The sequence below is a fragment of the Poecilia latipinna genome, unplaced genomic scaffold (genome assembly GCF_001443285.1).
Source record: "Poecilia latipinna isolate Pla-1442-1.1 unplaced genomic scaffold, P_latipinna-1.0 Scaffold41, whole genome shotgun sequence".
Taxonomy (NCBI): Eukaryota; Metazoa; Chordata; class Actinopteri; order Cyprinodontiformes; family Poeciliidae; genus Poecilia; species Poecilia latipinna.
In genome coordinates this window covers 634,011-660,137 of record NW_015112657.1, presented here as the reverse complement: position 1 = coordinate 660,137, position 26,127 = coordinate 634,011, and the positions used below count along the sequence as shown (strand labels likewise).

At 37.2% G+C, this 26,127-nt stretch overlaps 1 protein-coding gene across 3 annotated transcripts in view; it reads left to right on the top strand.

Annotated features, from left to right (window-relative positions):
- The first annotated feature begins 11,037 nt into the window (after positions 1-11,037).
- The window catches only part of col2a1b (collagen, type II, alpha 1b), a 52,754-nt gene continuing 37,664 nt past the window's right edge, over positions 11,038-26,127 (top strand). Inside the window, exons 1-10 of one of the 3 annotated variants that reach the window (XM_015047852.1) lie at positions 11,038-11,344; positions 14,512-14,721; positions 15,994-16,010; positions 16,329-16,361; positions 17,650-17,682; positions 18,379-18,432; positions 19,590-19,691; positions 20,485-20,562; positions 23,360-23,404; positions 24,292-24,345. In XM_015047852.1, the coding sequence (XP_014903338.1) occupies positions 11,251-11,344; positions 14,512-14,721; positions 15,994-16,010; positions 16,329-16,361; positions 17,650-17,682; positions 18,379-18,432; positions 19,590-19,691; positions 20,485-20,562; positions 23,360-23,404; positions 24,292-24,345 (720 nt within the window). In that variant the 5' untranslated portion in view covers positions 11,038-11,250. Of the gene's footprint in view, positions 11,345-14,511; positions 14,725-15,993; positions 16,011-16,328; positions 16,362-17,649; positions 17,683-18,378; positions 18,433-19,589; positions 19,692-20,484; positions 20,563-23,359; positions 23,405-24,291; positions 24,346-26,127 lie in introns of all 3 variants that reach the window. The other 2 variants (XM_015047842.1, XM_015047860.1) reach the window with 2 other exon arrangements.

The following is a 26,127-nucleotide window of genomic DNA, read 5'->3' as shown; positions in this document are numbered from 1 at the left end:
TATACATACAGTTTGACTATTTGAGTAAAAATATAACGAGAAGCTGTAACTTAAGATAGAATAAACTTTTGAAATTTTTGGACTGACAAAAATAATTATCAGTATGTCAACATATTGATGTCTATTGTTTTTTCTTATCTCTCAGAAAAAAAGTTATTCAATTACTAGAAAACTCCCAAAATAAAACAAATAATTTTGGATTGTCCATCCCACCTGTTATGGTTTCATTATCAGAATAGAATAGAATAGAATAGAATAGAATAGAATAGAATAGAATAGAATAGAATAGAGAACTTTGTCATTCACCTGGTGGAAATTTGTCTATAAAATGAGAAAATAAATTCTCATTTTATATTCAAAAGAGAATTTATATTCTCATTTGAATATAAAATAATCAAACGAGACATATTCATGTTTCACATTCGGGATATTAATTTTAACTTTGCCAATCACTGTTTGTACAGATGCTGCAAAGTAGTCTGTCAGTCTGATGTAGTTTTCCTCAAAATGATTACTCCTACAATTATTTGCAACTACTTTAACAATTGTGAGAACTATTATTTATAAATGGTACAGAGCTGACCTGCAAACATCACAGACTTTTTGTCTTTTGAGTTTTTATTCCTTGTATTGATTGTTTTTTTGTTTTTTTTTTGTCAGACCTGCAGGAGCACCACAGCTGTGCTGACGGCAGCGGACTGCAGAATGCCTCAGCTGAACTTATTTTAAGAGAATGAGTCCAGATGGATGCCAAGATGAGGTGGGGTGGGGAGAAACTTCAAAGCTTTTCATGAGGAATGACAGCACTGAGTGCCCAGTTTTAAGAAGGTGAAAGATCAGATTCAGAAGCATTTTTGGTTATTTTTACTTATGACTGAGTACAACAAATCAAGTTCAGTAAAATTTAAGAGATACATAAAAAGGACAAAAATTAGATGTTCTCCAGTTACAGTTACCCTCCCAAAAAAAAAAACTTAAGCACACCACTCAATGTGTCTTTGTTTTCCAAAGCAGAATTGTCCCTCTTTCCCCTTTTCCTGATCTGTTTCTTTGGACATCCTCTGTGTAAAACTCCTTAGAGAATCAAAGCTGGCCTGGATGGCTATTACGCCAAGAGTTTATCTGTTTTCCGTAACACCTGTCTTTTTTGCTCTCCTTCTCTTCTCTCTCTTTCCTTTTGGATGTATGTGACTCTCATGATTCATTGTTTTTGGCCAAGCAATGCTAATGGGTAGTTTCCATTTTCACAAACGCATTTTTGCCATAGAATGATGCAACTCTATCGTGGCTCTCCAAACCTTTTACAACAAAAACGTATTAATGACTCTGCAGATCCCCTAATGATTTATCACATTACACTTTTTGATGCATGAGTTTGTCAGTTTGCTGCATCAAAACTTCTGTAGATCTGAGAAAGGTTGTAATGAGTGATAAAATGACATTTTGCTCTCATTAGTGTGGCTTGTTCAGTATTTAAAAATGATCTGAAGATTCCCATTTTACTTGAGGGGAGCAACTTGGCGAGAGTAGTTTTTAATATGTAATCCAACAGAAAGAAAAAAAAAGTCTCAGACAAATTAATTAAAACTTCTGCAAATGCAGCACATAAGTGAAGGTGAGTAATGTTGAAAAGTACTTAAGGATTCATGTTTGGAAGGCAGTTTTTATTGTTTTTATCCATTTGACTTCACAGTGGTGTTCAGTGAAAAGTTATGACTAACAGCCTCTTTAAATGACTTTACTGATCATAACTCAAAAAGTTTTATTGATCATTAAAACTCAAATATCTCATCTTTCAGTAATATTATTTTCCTCTGAAGCATTAGTCACATTTTCTTAATGTTTGAACAGTTGCACAATTAAAGAAAGAAAAAATACACAAAAATTCTAATAGTTTGCTAAAATAAATATGCATCTAAAATGAATCAGTCTATGAGTTACTATACAGGAAAATGAAGTTTACTTAATAAATACAAATAAAACAAATGTTAAACAAGTTGCTGCTGTTTGTGTGCTATGTTAATTGTTCTTTATGGTGAATAAACACCTGTTTAGTTTCATGTTATCTCTGCCTCCCTCCTAATCCAGCTGCTATGAGCCATTGCTCTTAGTACAAGTTGCTTATTTACCTATGAACACATTTTCTGATGTTTTTATCAAGACTCTAAATGACTGCCATTGACTGGACACACACCCTTTTGAAATGCAACTTAAAGAGGAAAAATCAGGCATTTCTGGAGTTAATGGTATGTTTTTGCTTAATGTCTGTCATCTGATTTGCTGGTTCAACCCCCTCTTACCAAACTGAAGGGACATTTTTTGTGAGTGTTGTTTATGTGTTGTTTACTCTAGACTGAGCTGCCAGAACCTCATGATCTAAATAAGCTATAAGAAACGTTTCATTAAAATGCTGATAACTGTGTTGATTCACTCTAAAAACTGTCTGATTGCTTGGTTTGATGTCACTGACGTTAAATTATCCATATTTATTTTAAGGAAAAGAAAAAAAAAACTAAATATATACATTTCTTGTTGAAAACGCACATGTAAGGAAAAGTAAAAACAAAAAGGTAGATTTTGGCTTTTATTTTTAATTATGTCAGTTTTGGTCCTCTATACAAATAATCTAACTGACTGGACTTTAATTATTTTAAAGTTGTTGAAATTCTTATTTCAATTTGTAAAAAGTGTGGAAAGAGAATGCAGGTTTGCTCAGGAATGATTTTGCAGAGAGAAAAGGTGTAGCATCAACAATGTAGCAAAACAAATTCTTTCATCAAGCTATTTTTCTTATCTGTAGGCGTATCAGAGGCGTTGGGCAGGATTGATGGGTGACAGTGTAGATGCAGCTGTCAGTATGTGGCAGGCAAATTAGCGGATTCTATAACAACAAAGAGACAGACAGCCATATGCACTTATAAGTAATTTAAAACCATTAATTAATCTAACATAAATCACTTTAAACTGTGAGAGGATACTGAAGTACATTGAAAAGGTGTCTACAGGTAAAAACATTATTTTCCATAAATTCAATAGAGCATAAACTTGTATCCTTCAGCAGCAGACTAAATAGAGATGATATTTTATTTAATATACTACACGTATGATTATGTTCCCTCTCATCTTCCAACTTAGGAGCCAAACCTGACTTTAGTCACTGTAATTTATTTTTGTTTTCAACACCTTTAAATTTCCACAAGCTTCTTTCATCAGCAATGACTTCTGAAACCTTAAAGAGGCCTTATTCATGTGCCCAGCTTGCTGCAGGAAATTAGCCACACCACAGCTGTCAGATATGGCCTCCAATGTTTTCACTGTTTCATGGTCATCAATTATAACACGCACACAATGTAGGACATGTTTCTAATGTGCTGAGGTTTGTTTATTGCTGCACAGCCATGATGACATGTCATCTGAACAGAATATTGACTGATGAGGTCAAAGCTGGGGTGTAAACTCTCTTTACTTTTATGTTGATATACATTGTTCTGTGTTAGATTTTATAGCTAAATACATAGAATTCATTGTCTAAAGTGAGAACTTTGATAGAAACACTTAAAACCACAAGCAGGATATTTCACTAAGTCCTTTCTGAACTCTTAAAAGATCAAATAACAGCATTTAATAATAGTGATGAATAGCTTTTTTTTTTTTTTTTTAAAAAAAGCTCCTTAAAAAGAACATTATATTGATTTCACTATATTTATTTCAATTATAGAAGAAAAAACACATGTGGGCCTACAGATCATGCATGTTCTTAATGATCTGGTTGTTTGTGTTACGGATTAGAAGAGAAACCACCCAAGTTTTCTAAGCTTTCACCAACTGGAGCTGAAACCTCCAGTGCATGTTCACAGTTTAGACAATGTTTATGCTTGAAGAACTTGATTTAAACCCACCATTTCCTGGAACATGCAACAACTTTGCATTAAGCTATTTTAATCGCTCGTTCTTTGTTTAGCTCAGAACATGTTTGCACCATGTTATAAATAAGTGGAGTTGCTGTTCTATAAACACACGAGGACACATCAAACAGTGCTACTGAACCTTTCTGACATTAACGTGTTTGTTTTTGTCAGCATTCATACCTTAAACCTGACCCATTGCTTCTAGAATTGCCTTAATTCTTCACAGTTTAGATTCAACAAGATGTTGCAAACGTTCATCGGGGATTTTGGTCCATCTTGAGATTATAGAATCACTCAGATGCTGCAGATCTATGAGCTGCACATGATCTGAATCTCTTATTCCACCATCTCCAGAAGTTTCTGTATTGTATTATATTAATTTAATCAGAATGCACTCATTGTCATGTTTAGGAAACCAATTTGAGATTACTTAGGAGACAAAAATCAAAGGGATGAAGATGGTCAGCAACAATATTCAACTAGTCTGTCGTATTGAAATGGAGCCAGGGGATCCAAGTGAATCAGTAAAATATTTGACATATCTTTATACCACTCAATTGAGTCGAGGCAGGATGAATCCATACTTGGAGCTGAAACCAAGAGTCAGTGAAATAGGAAACTTCTTCCTATCTTGAAGAAAATTCTGGCGAGTCTTTGTGCATTTTATCTTCTGTTCTTTGTTCTTAGCTGACTGCAGTGCTCCATTCTGATGCTCGGATTGAACTTTAAACAAGTCTTCTGAACCATGTGTAGATGCTAAAAGCATTGCGTTGTTTCTTATCATTGACTCATTTGTTATTTGTCTTTCACAAATAAACTAGTATAAAGTGGCTCGAATGTGCATATGCTTACAGACTCTTTTGGTATAAAGACTCAACGTTTCATCAACATTACAAGACCTAGATCACCATTGTGATTGTGTCCCACTAACTGATCAGTTATACTGCTGATTCTCTCTACTGCAGCAAAAACAATAAATAAAAAATGTCCAAAACCACATTTTCTGCAGGTGAGCCATAAAATGTGTCTCTAACATAAGATGTTTTATTTAAAACACACACCTGAACTGAAGAGAAAAAATCCATCTTAAAAGACATTCCTAAGTTGTTTTTCCTCAGGAGATTTATTTCAAAAAAGTATTACCTCAAAGATAATACTTGAGGAAAATGTTGGCTGGTGGGCAGTTTACAGTTCAGCTAAATGCCAACTCTTCAACTACTGGAAATCTCAAGAGAACATGAGAAACAGATGAAAGTGTTTGGCGTAGCAATTTGACCATGAAACATTTTTTTTTTCTTTAGCACACCAAGCCAGTAAATCTGCAGGAGAGGCAAAAAACAGTATGCAATATACAATATAGATTATACGTGTATATATTTAATTGATGACTTCCACAAACAAAAAGTAACTTTTTGTTTTAGAAAATGTAAGTCTTCCCACTTATCTTAAAGCTATTATTGTCACTATGGAGACGTGCTAAAATGTTTTGAGAGTGGAAGGTCTTCCGATAGTTTAAAATCTCACAGCCCTGCAAGAAGCTGAACCCAACAGGAATGTAGGAACACTGATCACTCTGATTGACAAACCAGACAGATGCAAGAGAAAGGAAGAAAAAAACAGAAACGAGCTCCGTTGACGAAATAGATGAGGAGTTATAGATGGAAATATAAAAAATTTTATACTTTATATTCGAGTTAAACTTCACTTTTCTGACAAAATTACAGTATTTTCAGTTTACGTCAGCTGAGTGGCACACATACAAATATGTGCAACAAATAAAGTATGCATGTCATACTTTTTAACTTATTGGGATTTCCTTTACTAAAATACTCAGAAAAATGCAAGAGTTCAGTGAAATATGCAAAGCAGTTCAGTTATGTCTGTGAATGCAAACTGCTCATGAATTTTCCACTTCTCCTTCCTCTTTCCCCTTATTCCTCATCATCACTGCTCCTCTCTCTCTCTCTATCTGAGTCTCACTGAGATCTCTCAAAACACATGCTTTCCACCAGTAAACTCTTCCAGAGATTTGGACTATTCCACACGCTTCCCACTCTTAACCACTTCAAGAGGTTTCCACTGATTGTGCCACAGCTTTTCTCTATTTTTTCATCAGTTTTGACTCTTCCCAGCTGTTCTGGCTTTTACTATAAAAAACATTTCTTCACACCTTTATATCTATTATTAAAAAAAAAAACTGATTCTATGTTTTTTTTCCCTAAAGAAACATTTTTTTGAATAAAGTTTGTGCTTATGAGAACTCAGGATCTTACTTGAAGCAGTCAGTTTTAATGAAAGAGTCAAGCTAACTGGTTTTCAGATCATTAGAGAACTTGCACAGAAAGATCCAATTTGAGAAAATATCCAATAAGTGTGGGTCGTAGGGATAAAATTTGAGCTAAAAAAGTTTGAAGTACTAATTAAGTAGCCCTACATGAAAAAGCAGGTATAGGCAAAATTTAGAGGGATTAATGGATGCATGGAAAGATGGATTATGTTAAAAGGTTTTAAGAGATCAGTGACTTACTATAAAATATCATCTCTTGAATAATCAGTTTGTGCCCCAAAGAAAGATTCTCAACAGGAAGAAAAGTAAATTAAAGTGAGGATAATCATTTCCCGGGTTAAATCTTAAAACACATGTAACCTCAAAAATTGTCACTGTTATTCAAACAAACCTTCAATGAGCCTTTAAACCTTTGTTACTTTTGTATGGAGATTTAAAACCAAAACTTACGGTGGCCTACAGGTGCAAATGCGCAGCAAATGGCAAAATGAGCAGCAAACAGGAAACGTCAAAACAAGCTGAGAACATATGTGGAAAACAAAAATAACAAATGAAACAGGAAAGTGCTGCAAACAAAAAAAAATATGCTGCAATAACAGGAAATAGAAGCAAAACTCAATAGAGAACACACCCAGAATTTATCATAGCAGATGATCTTAATGAGACCCTTTTTCATGACTTTGGATCATGGAAATTTACTTCTCAGTTTTCTGATTTTCATCAAATATTTTGTGGTACTGCAGGTAAGATACAGAGAACTTATAAGCACTCCACTCCATCCCCATTTCAGAACAGCTGAAATATCTTCTTTAGCTATGTTCACACTTTGATGTCAGCTGCTGCTAATTCAAATAGAGATGGATTTGTGTGAGACAGACAGTGGCCTCGGTAAACATGGGTGTTCTGTGTTGTTGACAAATGAGCTCTAAGTCAGACAGAGGACTGTCTCTGAGTCTGAATCATGACCTGAGCGATCCATTAAAACAAACAAACTCAAGCAAACAAACAAGAATGAGAAAATGTGATACAGAGATCCCACGACTCCCAAGGTGTTGATGTATTATATAGTGCTGCTTTTGCAATAAAAACAGACATTTGAGCCAAGAGGAGCAGGATATTACTCCAACATTTAAGTGAAAGTGTGCAGCTAGGGGCAGCTGTTTCTCTCTCAGAGATGTAAAATCTCTAATTTCTAAATATGGAGAAGTAAAACTGCTCTTTAAAATCCAAACAGATTTTAGTATTCTGCATATTTTTTTAAACAGGAAACAATTAAGCTTAGAAAACATGCTGAACATTTTCAGTTAATTATTTTCACAGTGATGTTAAAAATCAATAGACCACACGGTGTTTAGCTGATACCGTTTATTTGGTCAGGGTGGAAACACATTTGTCTACAAGTTCCCAGCCTCTTTTCAAGTCCCATTCATAAACACTCAAGTTTATGTGACAAGACTGCAGATTTTATTGGCCTTAATTAAAAACTGGTGGAGAAAAATATACCAGCTTATTTATATCTTCTGATTCTCTGCTCTATTGCCACTATACAACAACAACAAAAAATCTACTGAGTGTCTTTGTCCCAGGTTACACTGCTGGAGAGCCTTTCAATCCTTTTGACTTATATATTTCTTGTTTTCATTCATTTGTGGCCTAAAATAAAAACCTGATGCTTAACTCTAAATTATTAAAAGGCGTTTTATATTTTTGGGATGATTAAATCCGTATTAACCTTATATTTGAAAGTAATAATGTTAACTAGGCGTTGAGTTAGTTATGGATGTGCCTTGTGGAAGGAACCAGGCTATTGGAAGTAATGTTATTGTGCCTAAAGGTCGTCTTTCAGTGCCAACCCAGCTGGTGATGTCATGGCTTTTGTTATTTCTGCAGCAGTCTCACATGGCTTCAGTTAAAGCTCTCTGTGCTTGCAGATCTCGTCCTTGATATCCCACCTTCTCCCCTTCTTCAGTTCCCTCCTTCCTTCTGCATTCCAGCTTTCCCACCCACCTTACCTCTTATTCTCTCTCACATTTTTAACAATTCTGCACCTCCCTTCCCTGTCTGGCTCCCTTTCTCCCTGCTTTTCTTTCCCCCAAACTTTTTGATTGTCTTACCAGACAGACTTCATTCCTAAACAGCTGCAAAGCTTCACTATCCTCATGTTTTTTCTGTCTCCTCAGACAGTTTAGAATTGTTTTTTAATGTTTTATTTTGTTGGGGGTTTTTTCCCTTCCAAGCAATGGATCACCGGTCTTTGGCTCTGGTGCTCACTCACAATATCCCTCATGCCATGTGTTTTCTTTTCTCATCCCCACTGAAAGATCTGTGCCCTTCATGCATCACTTTGAAGCACACACATCTGTTAGCAGACTCTTCAAAATGTCAAGTTTAACATGCAGAGCTCCTGATTACTAAAATCAATTCCTGAGAAAATGTGTATATTTTTTTATTAAAATTTTAATTGGAGTACATTTATTATAAATCTCTAGTTATAAAATAGTTTTTAATAAAAATCCTTCTCCAGTTTCTGCAAAACAAACTTTTCTAGTTAGTTTGAAAATTGACCAGAGCACCTACAAACTTAGGTGCTCTGATCAATTATGTTGAAAATTGATCAGAGCACATAAGAACTTGTAATTAGTCATCCGTAGCCATTTATGTTCGTGTTATGTAAATATGTTGCCCTTGGCACTCTTGCAATTCAAGGCAAAGCAGAAGTAAACCGTGGTAACAGGGAAGTAAAACATAAAAAGTAAGTATTATGTTGACCAATATTTTTGTTTTTATCTGTATGCTGGTGCTGTTTTTTTTAATCTCATGTACCATTTATGGCATAAACTTTTTATCATAATATTATTTTTTTTATTTTGTTACATATGTAACAACATCTCACCTGTTCAAACCTTAAAATTGTAAAATAACACCTACAGTTTAAAATGTTGTTAATATTTTGTCAATATTGGATGCAGAGTGCCACAATAGAGAACGGCATATAGCTAGTTAGTCTACGACAATGCTCAACCAAAACACTACTCATCTTTTTCTGCCTCTACCCTATGAATAGATAATTGTCAGTTTAGTGACATTTTGCCTTTGATCCCAGCGCTACAAAGAGTTTGAAATCCAACCACAAGATCCCAAAAGAAAAACAGCTTTATTATTCCTTGCACAAAACTTACAGCCTGAGATGAAACATTTGTGCTCAACAACCAGCCAAAACATGACTAGAAATACACAAAATTACAAGTTTTACAAATCCAAGTGAGTTCATAAAAAAGGCAAAATATGACTTATTTTGCCAATAAACCATCCAGTAAACACATTGGATGGTTTATTGTCCAAGACTGAAATAAAATGGCTCAGTTTAACTTTTTATTAATTTGGTACAAATTTCACTTTTTTTTCAGCTTCCAGTGATCCACTCACTCAACACTCATCTCATGTAAATCAGTTATGAAGCTCACTGATTTACAAAGCTTTTCAGGTGATAACCTCTGTTCTCCTTGGACACCTGAGCATCAGCCCCATTGCATCCCCAGGAGACACCAGCTGCTCCTGGCTCCAGCAAAGTGTGGTGGGTCAAACGTCAAAGCTCAAAGGTCGCAACCTGTAAAGAGCTGAGGACTCTTGATGATGCAACTAAATTCTCATCTGCTACTCACAAATGGCTTTTAGTGCAATCTCAGTGTTTGATGGGACAGGTGAAAGTCTGGACAGGTCAAACTGCAGGACCCGTCCGTGGGTCTGATAGGAAAATCTAGGCTGTTCCGGAAGGTCATCTGCCGTTCTCAGAGGAAGGAATCCACAAATTGAGCATGTGAAGAAGTCAGATGTTTCTGCTATTATAACTAAATCGGAAAATTAGAAGAATTTCTCTAATGGTCTACCAACTGTTTATGAAACATTTTAAAGTCAGGGTATTCCATCCAAATGCCACATATTTTTTGGTTGTGCTTTTATTTTTTGTGAAATATCAATTTGAAGTTGTACAGGTTGAGATTAGTCACACAGAGTATGACTGGGATTGTGTTTGTATGGTGACATTTGCTGTGAATTGGTGCTGTATAAATAAAACTGAATTGAATTTAATTGAACGTGTCTCATTTGTACCCCATTTCTACTTCTGTACCTTCAGAGTCTCCCACAAACTCTTGATTTCACTTTGCTTCATAACCGTTTCATCACTGCTCTCATCTATTTGCACACCTTTTTCAGTCACTTTTTCCTCCCACTTAACTTTCCAATGATTAGCTAGAGCACACCTCTATGATAGGACTCTGCAAGTTAGAAATTAGCCTTTGTGGCTTGATCATATGTGGTATTCAAAATTACTGAATATACTGAATTTGGGTTTGTGATTGTATTTATTTATTTATCTATTATAATTTATTTTTATTTTTAAGAGAGAAAAATTGGGGTTTTGAGTTTGAGCGCTACCTTTACAACAGAATGGTACTTTTTCAGCGCAAAAAAAAAAAAAAACTGTGATACGTTTACAGAAGACTTCATGTGCAAAACTTCAGTTACAGGTTAGGCACCTGTATCACTAAATGTCAAAGAAGTGCCGCAATTTATAACAACCGAACCACGCTGGCATTCTCCCGATTAGTAACGTGAAGGTGAGACTGGATGCAAAAGGAAAATAGTTAAACAAGTTTGCGTCTTTTTCGGGCTCCTGTCCACACGTGAGGAAAGGAGTGGTCTGTAAGTGGGATAATGGAACCTGGGAGACCGACTGGGAGGGAGAAATAAGGGGGAGTCAAATTTCAGCCTGACTGGGGGGTTAAAAGGGGCCGGGCTGGTATTTTGGAATATACGAAGATTCATTGAAGACAACGGGGACATAAAACTACAGCGTCTGGCCTGGAGCGGTCGGTGCTGAGTTTGTGCTGCAGGTCCGGGTCCTGCCGCTGGATTCCCCCCTCATCGATTATCATCCGGGAAGGGTAAAAGTCGAATGGTCCGTTTTTTGTAACTGGGACATAAAACACTAAAAATTATTGAGAGAAGCCTTCGCACCCTTCTCTCTCCCCGCTGCATGTCTAATATTTAGACATGTTGAGCTTTATGGATTCCAGGACTGTACTGCTTCTTATAGCATCCCAAGTTTGTCTATTAGCCGTTGTGAGATGTCAACTGGAAGATGACCGTAAGTGACTAAAATGTATAACTTTGTCATAATGTTCAAGTGAGGTTTTTTTTTATTTTATTTATTTTTTTTTTTTTTTTATGCAAGATTATGAAATAATTTGCTTTTATGGTGATTTGATGTGGTCGTTGCACCTTCACGCAAGGGAAATATAACTTCTTTTTTTGCGCAAAATATTGTAGGGTTTAAAGTGCAAAGATGATTGTCTGCCTATAAAATCCACAGGTGCTTGCTCAAAAGGCTGATGGAGATCTTTGCAACTGGAGTATAATCTTGCCTCTTTGGATGCTATTTTTAAGTTCACTCTGTTATTCTATCTGATAAAAGTTGCATTAGTTGCCTTTAGTTTTAAGGCAGAATAATAAATATGAGTGACACATTGGACTTCCCTGTAACCCTGCAGCTTTTTCCTATTACCCTGGCTGTTCTTTCTGGAAGTTGAACTGCCTGACACCTGAGGGTGCTTGAGGGGCCTTGACAGACTATCCTTTAAAACTGCAGATTCACTTAATAAAGAGGGGGAGAGAGGCAGAAGAAAAAACTGAAAAGTGGTCAGGCTCAAGGGCCTTTGGTAAAATGTGTTCACATTCCATTGCTGTCAGAGGGCATCCTGGCGAATCCTGGCATGCTGAGGCAAAAAGGTGATACTGTCACTACAAATACTCTTAAAAAGACTTATAGAATTGTGAACTTGATGTTGTCCTTTCTGAAATTAGAGCAATATCATTTTCCATTATTAAATAATTCCTAATATTTATAAATTTAGGTAAAGGTGAAGTAGAATTTACCTGCATCGTTATTTAGTTTTAGCGTTCCCAAGAGATGTTAGAGGCCACAACAGGGCAGGAATACCATTTTATGTGATTTTAGTTCTTCCATTTGAAAGATTAAGCTGTGACAGCGAGAGAGAAAAAGAGAGAGAGAGATTGAGCTAGAAGGGAATAGCGCTGAATGGAAAAATATATATAAGACTGGCACATCAGGCCTGAATTCTGAGAAGTAATTTTTTTTTCTGCAGAAGTAGAAAAAAAGGTCTGAACCTTTAAAGCAAATAAAAGGTGTATTTTCTCAGAGGAAAGAGGAGAAAAGAAGGAAAGTAGATGTGCCAAAGTCATTTGAAGTGTCGAATTACCCTCTCAGGGAAATAAGAGTCTTGATATAATGCAAGCCTTCTTCTCTAGCTGGAGGAGAAATCTTTCTAACAGAAATATTTTGACATTTCAGTCATGAATGTCAGATACATAAAAGTCAAAAAGTTACATTAAACTTTTTAAAAAGATGAAACTTTTATGATCCTAGGAAACTCCAGGATTTCTATTTCAAGTGTTCATTTTAGTCCCATAAAAATTACCCTCAGGAGCCAGTTCTTTTCTATTTATATTCCATAATAAGAAACCTGTTAAATTTCAGCTTTCAAGTGTATGGAGGAGGTCTGGTATTAATGTATCCCATATCAGGATAATCATTCATATGTGAGCCAATGGAGGGCAGGTGCAGACTTCGATAGCATCTGGCCCTGTAAAGTTAAACATCAAAACTTCAAGGAATGCACATGAAAGCCACCATTTTCCTCCCTGTAATGTGTTTGAACTGGCATCTGACGCAGCCACGGCCTCCATATGGGGGTTGAAATGCTCCCCATGTTTATACAAGCCAATAGTTGGTCAATTGTCCACTGGGTCCCCTTTCCAGAAAGACCCCATTCATTGCTGCTGTGGTCTGTTAGGTTAGGCAGACTTAAGCATTGCTAAAAGGTAAATACAGCTACTGTTCTCGTTCCTTCACCTCTTATCCTCTCTTACCAGTTCATACCTTCAGGCCTACCTTTTGCTGCGTCTGTCGCCTCTAACCCGTCTGCACAGGTTCATTGACTCCAGTCAGATCATTTCTCTCATCAGGTGTTCCTGCCAGTCTCTACCAGTCTGGAAAATGTGCCTGTTCTGTCTGTTGTCAGGTTTACTTTATTTAATCAGATTTGTATCATGTGCAGTTACTGCTTGGTAAAACATTCATCATGTGTTCTCCTTGGCAGTTTGTGGTCTAAAAGCAAACCTTTTCTTTTCCTGTATCAAAGTCGTTCTCTTATGTAGTTAATGTGGGAGTTTCCCACAATGTAGACTAGCTCTATTTTTAGCTTGTTAAGCCTTCAGCTACTGGTGCTACTCGCGTTATTTATTGGAGGTTTCCTGCAACCGTTGCTCAGGTTAAATTGAAGTATGTGGTTTTACACCGCCACCTTGTGGCTACTGTAAAGGTTGCATGCATCCCCTTCATGACCCAACAAAGAATTGGTAAAAAGGGATTTCTCAGTTATACAAGATTGGAGATGGAACAGCCATTCGTCAAATTTATTGATCAAGATAGAGACTGACATTAATTAATTTCTGCCTTAATACAGGGTAAATGTAAAAAATAATAATAATAATAAAAAAAAAAACGTCCTTACTAAATTTTTCTCCATACTTTCATAGGCTCAGCTTCTGGAGTTCTTAGTCCATATTGGCACATTCTTAAGGTTTAAATATAAGTTAATCATGGATGGATGGAGCTTCTAGACAACAGAAAAGACTATCTAGAAATATGCCACATTTTGATAATTTGACCATTTAGGCGTGCTGCTAATAATCATTGAAATTTTGCCTCTTTTTTTGAAACACCAAGCATGCTGTTCTTCATTAAGCATGTTATAATATTTGATTTATACCTCATGTTGACTTTAAATCTCAAATTGCACTCTATGAACTAGAATACAAAACAATCAATTGCAATTTTGGAGATTGGACGACTCATCAGCTGAGAGTTGAAGTCTTTATATCAATGCTGTATTCAAATTTTCTTGATGAAAATGAGTCAGTGTTAGTAACATAGTTCTCTGATGGTTCACATGCACATATTTCAGGGTATGTTTGCTGATTCAGTGTTACTGAGAGAGATTTAACATATACCACTTCAGTAAATTACGTGTTTAAATAAATAATAAAAGGTATTTTTGCATTGAACTATCTCCCAAAGGTCTTTAATTATTACTGTAAAGGAGTGATTGTAGAGAGGAACATTATATTCTGTGATTTTTCACTTAATGCCAGCTGTTATTATGGGTTAATCTCCTTCTTCCCTCCTACCTGCACCCTCCTCTTTGTGCCCCTTGACTGGTATCTCAAACACAGAGGAGGATGCTTCTGCCTGTAGGCACGAAGGACAGCTTTATAACGACAAGGACATATGGAAACCAGAGCCTTGTCGCATCTGTGTGTGTGACACGGGAACGGTTCTGTGTGATGACATTGTCTGCGAGGAGCTAAGAGACTGCCCCAAACCTGAAATCCCATTTGGAGAGTGTTGCCCCATCTGCCCTGCTGACCAGCCGCCACCGTTTGGTGGTAATTTATTTATCTTACGTCTCTCATAAATAAATTACTGTATGGGATCATGCTGTTTGTTTTGGAGGGATGAGAATAAAATAACCCCTGGAATATTTGGTGTTGTAGTAAATTTGAATGCACTTTTCTGTCCCCCAAAGCAAACAGATGATGAGAAAAAGCAGTGACACCTAGACAGGGTTTCAGTGAAAAGCTTAATCTGGCCGTTGATTTTCCATAGCTGGTACACCTTGGCCTCGTCTTGTTTAAATACGCTCCTTCCCTGAGTATCATGAAAACATGTGGTAGTGATTAAGGAAATACCTCAGTGAAGCAGCCACGGCCTCACATTTCTGCTCTATATCCTCTCTGTGGATTTTTGCAGATCTGATGGCAAGAAAATAGCCCTACTCTCCACTGAGAGTACAGAGTAAATGAAGGAGGCCATTCAGGCCGCTCGCCTCCAAAGTGCCATGGCTTCCTGATAAACAAAGGCCTCAGTGTCCCAACACCAATGGCCAGCTTTGGAAATGTAAATAAAATCGGCTGAGGAGCATCAGTGAAACCAGAGGTGTCACTGTTTGCAATGCATGCTTGTGGGTTTAAACGCTAGAAAAACATTACATGTTTAAAGGTAAACATAGTTGCTTTTTAAGAGTATCTATCAAAGAATAATTCATCATCAGCATAAATAGAAATAAATAAGGCTGGTTACCGAAATTGAATGATTATTTGTAGCCTTCATATGGAAAATTTCTACTAAAAGGAGTCAAAGGTTGCACAACTGGTCTGACGATGGGATTGATCCTGATCACATCTGAAATTTGGTCAAAAATAATTTTACTGAATATGAAAACATAACCAGTCTTATTTAAAACCAGTTACTTACCATCACTAAGCACACTTTGAGCTGTAACTAACTTGTTGCAAAAGATTAGCAGTAAAGTACTAAAATCCTTACTTAAAATGCTACAAATTTAAGCCCTTCTTGCTGAAACGTGTGCTCTGCAGAAGCTTTTTTGGTTTCTGCTGCTTCCATTAAATGCACCTGTTTTGCTTTAACTTTAGGCTTTTGTGAGATGGTGAGACAACCAACACTCGTTCTCTCCTAATGGGCTTTTTTGTGTAAACACTCTGATTTGGTGGTGGTCTTTTGAATAGTTTCTGTGTTTGATCCATGTACTCCTTCATTCTGTTGTGGAATGCTGTTCTGATCTTATGGGTTCATGGTGCCATCTGTTCACTAACTGTGATCTATTTCCATCTCAAACTTGGGTGAACACCTAACAGGAGGACCAGGAGCCAAGGTGAGACACGAAATAACTGTGTTTCTGATCATGACTGTTTGTGTCTGTGAAGTCGAGCCTCTGTTTTTCCCTGATTGATAGGCAGGAGGAACTAGTCGTTTAAGGATTTAGATATGTGTTTGATGTAAATGAGTGTTGCCAGATGAATAATAGGTATCTCCTGTACACACTGTGCCACATTTATATACTCAACAGCAAACATGGGTCTTATTTAATACTCTTAATGAAAAGAAATTAGATTTTTCTTCAACATGTGGTCACACATAGTATGTAAGCCATATTAATAATTGTGCTTCTGCTATACTTTTCTTTCATCAGGGTCAGAAGGGTGAACCTGGAGACATTACAGATGTAAGTTGATATCACACAGTATTACAATTTTAGCTTTTGATTTGGAAAAGCTGACTTTAGAAGATACGGTTCTTGCATAAAGCACTGTTAGTCTAGCAAAAAAGATACATATAGTATATGTGAATATATTGTAATTGTTTAAAGGGGTGGTAACATGTAAAATCTATGTTTTTGAGCTTTACATCATGCTATAATGTTGTTCCTTCATCCAAAAAATACCTGGAGTGTTGCCTTAATTCTTTCATGCATGTTTGAGAAATCCTTTAATCTCCCGTGGCAACCATTGAGCTGTGTAAAACGCCTGGGTGGACTGAGCACCGCCTTTGAGACGCAGCTCCTCTCTGGAGCTGCAGTTTCCAAGCTTCCAAACTCCTGCCTCACAGAGCACCCCTCCCCCACTCCTTCAGACTAGCCAGCAGTAATCAGTAAACTCCTGGGTGGAACTGCGCATCACCTGAAATCATTATACGAGCTACTTCTCAGTGCAACGCTGGTAAAAACCTTCAATGGTTAATAGAGGAGGGATGTTATGATGACATCCTGTAGGTGGAGTTTCAGAAAGAGCTGGAGTTTTTAAAGAAACAGAGGCCCAATTTTCAGGTGTTAAATTATAAAGTCACATTTTTAAAGTCATATTTGATATACCAAAAGCATGTCAAACCTCAAAGAACATGAAACCAGTAGTAGTCAGGAAAAGCCTACGATGGTCGTTTTATTGAGATTAGTATGTTTATCTTCCTCAGGGGTTTAATCCTAAAAGAAACGGGTGTAAAACCAACCGCTGGAAACAAATTAGAATGAAATACCATTGCCCAACTACCCTTAAATTAACTTCAAGCTTTAAATTAGCTTTCTGGGTGTGACTTTAAAAACGTGGTAATAATTTAACAGTAAGTTGTAAAGCAGGTTGTAAAAAAAAAAGATGAGACAAGAAGAGGATAGCTTGTGTATTCAAGTCCAACACTGCCTCAGTACATTCAAGTTCCTACCAGACGAGAGAGTAAACTCCTCAGTGCTGCTGCACCTGGAAGTGTTTTGAGCCTCAGTTCATAGTAGGAAATAAAAGGCCATTGTTTACTGTATGTTTCTCCTTATGCGTTGCCTGAAGAAATAAGCAATTAGCTAGTCTACTTTTGATCGGGGAAAGATAATGTTTTTGTTTTCCTCTTGAAAGAGAATACATCCAGTAAATGCAAAGCTTCTGCAGAACCAGTTAAATTAAAGCTGTTATTTATATGAAATATATATTTGTTTAATGTTTTTTTTTTTTTTTCTTTTCCCAACATAGGTTGTAGGACCAAGAGGACCATCCGGCCCCATGGTATATACCTTTCTTCCATGTTAGACTTTTGCTTTTCCTTTTTTATTGCTTAAAAATGACAAGCTTTCGATTCAGTCATGTAGAGTCTAGAAATATATAGCATTTGTTTTAGCAATTTATCAAAGTCTAGATCAGCATGGCTGTATTCACTCCTAATTAAATATCTGAAATTCCAGAAATGAGTTGATTTAAATATCTTACACCCACTTAAAACAGAATGTTCCCAATAAATCAACTTTTTTTGTATGTCCTTTTCTATCTGTAAGTGCATGCATGCACCTGCAGATGTTTCATGGACAGATGTCACTCCAGGTGAACTCTGGGAGTTTCAGTACAAGAAACTCATTAGGAAAAAGCAGAAAAGTATTTTTTCCTATCTCATTTACTTTCTTACCTGACGCATTTGAGTTTTAGGTTTACACATGTAAAGCTTGACCACTGTAGAAATATTTGGAGTGAATATAAAAAAAAAAAATTGTTTTTATAATCGTCTGTCAAAATAGGGGGAAAATTGACCAAAATATTGAAACATTTTGAATTTCAAAATGAAAGACATCTGGCAACCCTGACAGTGAAATAACAATTTAATGCAAATTTCATCTCTACAACACCATCAGAGTTTAAATTCAGCAGCTGCTTCTTTCACTTGTATGGAAATAAATCCTAACCTCATTTACCTCCATCCTGTTCATCCAGGGCCCACCAGGAGAGCAAGGACCCCGAGGACCAAGAGGAGAAAAAGGAGAGAAGGTTGGTTTCATATACATTAAAATAAGAAAATCTCCCAGAAGTTTAAAAAAAAAAAAAAACTATACTCCTTCCTTGCTCTGTTAATGAGTACAGTATGTCTGATTGAATTTGATAGCTGTGGCTCCTGGAGGGTGTGTGTTTGTGTGTGTGTTATAGCTTGCAGATAATAGTAGCCTTTCACTGAGCACCACACTCTAACTAGTCATGTGTCGTTTCCATTAGGCCGTGTGGTCTGGGTTGTTTAACAGATGCAAGACTGTTGGGAGACTCATAATGTAAACGTCGGCTTCTCTCGGAGGCCTCCCAGTCGCTTGGTGTGGGAAATCTGCATCTGCTTTGATCGCCTCATTAATGTAACAAGGCGGATGTGATAGTGGGCTGCAGGCGAGTAGTTTATGTCATGTAGTTATCTTGTTTATGCAGATTTAAACATGAGCTGGATTTATTTTTGGCGAGTGAGAAGGTCTGCAGCCCTTTTAGATATTCAGTAATTTTTTTTTGGTTTTGGATTAGCTTCCTAGGTGATTTGTCACTACATGCACAGAGGTATGCAGGGTCGGCCTGAGAAATCACAAGCATGCAACACAACCTGTAATGAAAGTGCTTTAAATGGATGTCTAAACCAGAAATGTTTTGTTTTGTTGAGTCTGAATGGCATATTTCACTTGGTATTCCTCTGGCAAGTCAGATTATTTCATAAGCTGAGCTGTGGGCTTCTGTCAGTGGTAGCTAACTAATACTGTCCATGTTGTTTTACTTTCTGTCAGCGGCTATAAAAATATGAATTGCTCCTGAGCTCAGATATTGGCACAGAAACTGAATGAATGACTCTTTGATCATAAACATTTTTCTTTTAGACCCTTTTTCCCCTACATAAGAAGATAAAGATAATATTATAATTTCTATCCATAATACCATAAATATGAGAATATGGATGTTTACTAGCTGACAAAATAAAACTTTCTTTGTGCAAACATTTCTTCTTATTCCTATTGTTTGCATTGTTAATCATTTAATTTATTCTTAAAGCTTATATTTTTTGACAAACTTGTAGTTAAGTTTTTATTAGAAAATGGTTTTATGAACACATTTGACTATATTTTGTTCTTTTCCAAGTATTTTTTTAGGTTTATTTTAACTCTTTCTGTCTTCTTCAGGGGAGCCCCGGTCCTCGTGGCAGAGATGGTGAACCTGGCACCCCTGGAAACCCTGGACCCCCCGGGCCTCCAGGACCTAATGGACCCCCTGGACTTGGTGGAGTAAGTATACTTATACTGCTACAACATAAAGGAGCTCAACGCATATTCAAAGATGACAGGAGAGTAGATGCGACTGGCTAAAATTAGGGGGAAAATGGGGTAAAGAACAGCAGAAAATAGTCCAAAAAGGACAAAAGATGTGTGAAACTGCAGGAGATGGGAGGGGGCAGAGATACAACGGCATGGATGCTGAGAGAGAATGGACAGAATGCCTCTCATTCTTTGCAGGAGAAAGGACAGAGGGGAGGCTAAAGAGGGTGGGGGTGATATGCTGAGATAGACCTAAGGAGGGGAATGCAAGGAGCATTTCAGTAGAAGGGTGAGAAGAGTCTTTGTGAAAAAGGTTCACATGCCCCCTGTCTCTCCTTTGTCTGCATCGTGATTCACATGATACCCAGAAGCTTGCTATCTCTTAGAAGCTGATTCCCACTGCGGCCAAAATGATGCAAAAAGCTTCAGTTCAGTAAAAAAACAGATTGTGCCAACAAAGATAATTAGATTTAGAAAAAGTTAAAGCTTACCTTTAAGTTAGTTGGGTCATTAACCATTATAAATGTATAATAACAATCCTTTCATCTGCCTTACTGCAACTGCTTAGTTTTTATGTGCACTCCTAAACCCTGGAAACACATTTTAAGCTATTTCCAGACCAACAGACAGATAGATTGAGGTGTCTTTTTTTTATAATCTGTGAAGCACTCTGCTTTGCTGTTTTGCATGAAAAGTCTTGTGGAAATAATATTTTATTGACTGATTGGTCATTTGTGGTCTGTTTTATTTTTGCCTGCTCCAGAACTTTGCTGCTCAAATGACCAGCGGTTTTGATGAGAAGGCCGGAGGCGCACAGATGGGTGTGATGCAAGGACCAATGGTGAGAAAGAGGCCACACCGAGACAGCCATGCTCTGCCATGTGATGCTAAAACAAGTCCAGGGAAATATTCTAAGTATCATTCAAACCTGGGTATAAGATTCATCTGCATATTAGGGTGTAAAGTTTATCTCAGTTCAAACTACTGTAGAAAAACATGAATTATTGTCTTGGTTTCTGTATTGTAAGCTGAAGTTGAATAGTAAACGAGTCGTACATTTTAGAGACTTTGTTGAGAAACACATCATGTTTATGTAATGTGTCAATAGGTTCACAGTGGGAGTAAGATTTGGATACTTTCCTGTCTATGTTCCCAAAATGTCAATGTTTTGATCAGTGAGTCACTTTTGGGACTTAGTGATCAGGTGATGGAGAAGCATTTGCTTCAGTTAGTGAAAGAAATGGATTGTTCATGGTTGTGTTTGCAGGCAAATTATGAGTGATGCGAGGCAATCCCACACACCTGAATGTAGCTTTATCAGCATGAAGACACGTGTTAGTTTCTTTTTTTTTCCATAAGGCAGTTATTTTCAACACATTCCAGTCCTAATGGGTTCATCAGAGAAAATACCTGTAACCTAGTCCTGTATAGTCCAGTCCAGGGACCTTCTGCAAAACATCAAGTCAACATAAAAACATCTGCACCTCTCTGGGTGAGCAGAAACATCCATATCTGGCTGTTGCCATTCATGAGTTAGCTCAGTATTAGCATCAGTCTGAGTGATTAGTTGAATCCTCCATAAGAAGCCCTTCTGGCTCTTTTTGAACTTTTTTGGCACCCTTTCATCAGCATTATCTTTTTCCTGAGAAGTAATTTTTATGTAAAAAATAATCACAGACATGTTTTATTTTTGGAAACAACCATGGTTGACAAAAGAAGAATACCTTCAAGCAGCTTTTAAAGCAACCATTTCTACCACTTCAGTCAACACATTGTGAAAATTATGCTTACATGTCATTTTGGGGAATGGGGCAAATCAATATAAACCATGTTGTTGTGATTTAGTTAGTTGTTGTAAGACTTTACTCGCTTTGCAGGTGTCTGAGTATCTTCGTATTACTCTAAAATAATCTGAATTCAATGCAATATGCAACCATGACAAGTAGAAACAGGGAAACCTAAGCAAATAGTTTTCTATCAGTCTTAAAACATTTTCACCTTAGGGTTCCTTTGATGAGAAACGAAATCTTGGAGTCCATTGCATCTCTATCATTATCCATGTGAGATTGAAATTCAGTAAAGAGCAGTAAAACCAATAATGTCATTATGCAATAATTTGGGTATTAGATTAAGAAGTAAAAGTGACACATTTATCCACTGGTGTTGGATCCTGATTCCTGCTGGAAAATGAGGGTTTCAGAAGGAGTAAAGGATGGGTGATTACTGAAGCAGCTATTGATCATCATTATATTTCAAACTCACAAAAAGCCACTGCTGGCATTCTTGAAACGGAGCGAGGAGCGCTCTGGGAGCTATTTAAGGATCCAGCTCGGCAGAGTTTCAGCCCAGCTGGGGTCTGTGGCAGGAGGGAGGGAGAGACGGAGGGCTGGGGTGACTGGAGTGGATCATATCCCCACTTTTCACTTTGCTCGTCCTGATGCTCTCACCACATGTCTGTCTGACAGATCTCCACTATGCTCTGTTCTTGTGAAGCCGGCTCACATTTGCGTTGGCAGTTTTTCAGCTCCCTGGAGGGAGGGCAGCTGACCTGGACTGATGCTTTATGGAGCCCTTAATCATTTACTTCAACATCAATCCTGCATATATATATGCCAAACACTATAGTAGTATTTTTACTGAAATGCAGACACACTTAAACACATATTCAGACGTCCTGAGAAGAAAAAGCCCCATTGATAAGTTTCTGCTCACTCCGGTTTGGGCTTCCCATTCCCACTGAAAGGTGACTTTCATTCACGTCCAAGGACCACTGTACAGTTCTGTGACATTTGCTTTGGCCAGGTTCCAACATTTTTGATTGAGGAAGCATAAGTACAGCACTAATGACGGGGGGCATGCTGTCACGAAGGAGAATGACTGTCAGAAGTAGGAGTTGGGGGGGGCGAGGTTGTTATTTTTATAATTAACATTATAGTGGGAACTATTTTAGCACAAAGTTGCTGCTGTCTCCCACTTCTTTCATTATGGATTTCTCTTTTGTTTATCAGACAGAAAAGCAATTAGGAATGTCACACATCACCCCATCGGAGTGTAATTGCTGACTAATGATGCAGGAAGTTAACATAAAAATTGTTTTGGCGTGTGAATCCAGGCAGAAATTCTCACTGAGCAGATTAAGCTTCAGTCTGACCAAGCTGAGCTTCCGCTGGATACCTTAACCCTCAGATTTCAACCCAAATTCTCTTTAAATCAGTCAAATGTGATGGGATGGTTTGTTTTTTTTCCTCTTTTGGAAGATCAGAAGCACATCTAATGGGCTTTAAACATACAGAAACTCACCTCAAGTAGAAACAAAGCTAAAAAAGGATCTTGGTATGAACTTAAAAGCTAAAAAGAAGGATTGGAATGAAGAGGAGGTCTTAATGCCACTGAGGAATTTCTAACGATTTATGGATTTGACAGGTAGAGCTGTTGAGTATTATGTAGCTTTGGGGCAAAGCAGGTGATGAGCCTCTAAAACTGCGAGTGATTCAAGTGGATATGTTGGTTATATTTCCCTCCAACATATTCAAACAGAAACATGAGAATAAATCTAATTGTTTTCCAGTGAAAATCATGATTTTATGTCGTACCTGTTTTGCTGATGTTGCTTCTCTGGTTTCCTCTCTGTCCCTCAGGGGCCCATGGGACCGAGAGGACCACCTGGGCCCTCAGGATCACCTGTAAGTACCTGCTTTACTCTGAACACACCACCCAAGCTGGGAGTGGCCATAGATGCTGATTAACGCAGTGTACTCATGCTACGATCTTATATTTGTAAAAGTGCATGCTGCATTGCATGCGCTCTTTATGATCCACCTCAGACAGCTGTACTGACCTTCATAATACCACAGAGTTTTCAGACTCCAGGGAGGACAGCATATCACAAGCTGGCAGACATCTTTTAAATGAGACTGTGGGCTTTTTTCCCCGGCACTTTAGAAGACTTTCGTCTCCCAGCTGCAGCCTGCGGGGCTTTTTCCTGTGCCACATGCCAGACAGATTGCTGAACACCTGACAATTTACCTTTCATACTGCCCAGTGGGCTTACAAGTCCCCACCCTCTAGACACACACATGCACACAAACACACCCTTCCTCTTTCCACTACAACCACACGTTAGCGCTTTCAGCCCTTCCTGCTAGCCTGCAGACAGTGCCACCTGCCCCACCTCGGTCCTTCGGTTTAATTACAGTGATGAGCTCAGATTCAGAGACGTTTGTTAACTTAACATGTGATGCACATGCATGGTAGAGTCCTATGAAAGGAGGCATGATTTCTTTTTTTTCACTGACAACAGCTCCTTATTTAAAAACTATTTAGTTATTATTATTTATATCTGTTGAAGACATTTAATGCTTTTTGTCATAAAAATTGCGAAAAATGGAAGAAAAAAAAAAGTGGTACCTCAATTTTCAGAAGCCTGACAGAACAACCTTTGAATAGTTTTTGAATATTTTTTTGTCATATTTCTGCTTTTTAAAGAATCAACAATAAACAGCAGTTGTGTTTGTGAGTGAAACAGCTCTTGCTCTCATCCAATCACCTTTCGCCTCCTTCATCTTCTCAGGGCCCACAAGGTTTCCAAGGCAGCCCAGGAGAGGCTGGAGAGCCTGGACAATCTGTAAGTACCCTGCTGTGAAATGTCCCTTCTCTTGGAAAGGCTCTGCAGGAGTTGATACTTTAATATTAGCCTCTGTTATAACCTTCTGTCTGCTGCTTTACCGCCTTTGTAGGCAGGTTGTTTAAGGTTTTTTTTTTTTCTATGTCTTGTTCATGGCTTTCACATCTCTTAAGAAATTGATCTGAATTAAATAAGTTATTCTGAGGCTCCTTGTTGTTCCAAATGTGAAAAAAATGTAATAAGCCTCTAAAGTCAGCATTTGTGTTTGAAAAGTGCAATTCATCTGACTGTTGCCCACATAAAACAAAGTCAAGGTCAGAGCAAAATGTATAGCTTTTTATTAAACTTACAGCATGCTTATGTCACAGTCTCTGTTTGTGAGTGTGAAATACAATGGAGAAAATAATCAGCAACACAACAAACAGGAGATCCCACAGTTTTTTTTTTTTTTTATTTCAACTAAAACAGATCTGTGTTCAGACTCCCAAAGCTGATGGAAAGCAGTGCAGTTTCCTGTCTGTGCTGCATTTCTTGACAACTCCTATCTAATTTTTTGTGCCCATCTAGTTGCTACATTTTGATGCCTCAGATGATCTTCAGTGATCCATTAGGTCTCAGATTCTGTGACACAAACATGTCATCCCACTGGGAAAAGTTTGACAGTCCTTTTTCTTTCTGTCCTGGTTTCTTTTAACAGTGAACAAATTTGTTTTTCTCCAGTAAGAACATAGTTTTTAGATGTTATTGTTTTCTCTTCTTTTCTTTTCTTCTGGAGTCAATCACTACCCCAAGACTCCTTAAGCTCATGTTATCCATCTTTTCCCACCCTTCCCGGTCCCCTCAGCAGGTCGGCAGGATGAAGTCTCCCCACTGCTGTGATAATCTGCTCATGTGGAGATCACACAGCCACGACTTCTCTTTTTAAAATGTGCCAGCACATCATTAAGTGTGATTAGAATAAAAAATCAGCTCCAGAAAATAATTGGAGAAGTCACAGCTTTGGCAGTGTGCAGTTCAGCAAATCGGAAATGTTTGTCCTGGTGTTTCCTGTCAGAATATAAAATTATGAATGCATTGCACTTCATTAGCTTGAAAAGATCACGATAACTTATCTGTAATACAAATATAGGGTGCCCTACATAGAGATCAAACGTTGACACACGGTTTGATCTCTAGAATGAGATAAAATAACAAGTAAAAAATGTCAGCAAGGATGGATGAACATGACAGCAATGCAATTACAGAATGACTGTAATTGTTTCAGTCATCCTATAATTTACAGAAATTACAAGAAAGGCAAACAGAATACAAGGCAAGCTAAAGTTTGTTTATTTATGTTACTTTGTCCACATCTTTTCGATTTCCTATTTTTTGTTAACTGTTAAGATTTAACAGTTAATTGAACCATTTCTTATTGTAAAATGCATAAAAAAAGCTAGAACAATGTCACTGCTAAGGATTTTCTTATACAATGCAAACTTATCAGTTTAAGACATAGCATTAATTCATGTTTATAAACTAATTGTGATTTAATAAGGTAAATACCCATAAAGGTCAGAACTTAATTAAAGTGACATTTTTTTACCCGTGTCTCAGTTAAATTTTGCTCTTCTGTTTTTATCAGACCTAATCACAGAGACAAAGACAATAGTATATATTGTCTTTGTCTTTATATATTGTCTTTTATATATATATATATATATATATATATATATATATATATATATATATATATATATATATATATATATATATATATATATATATATATATATATATAAA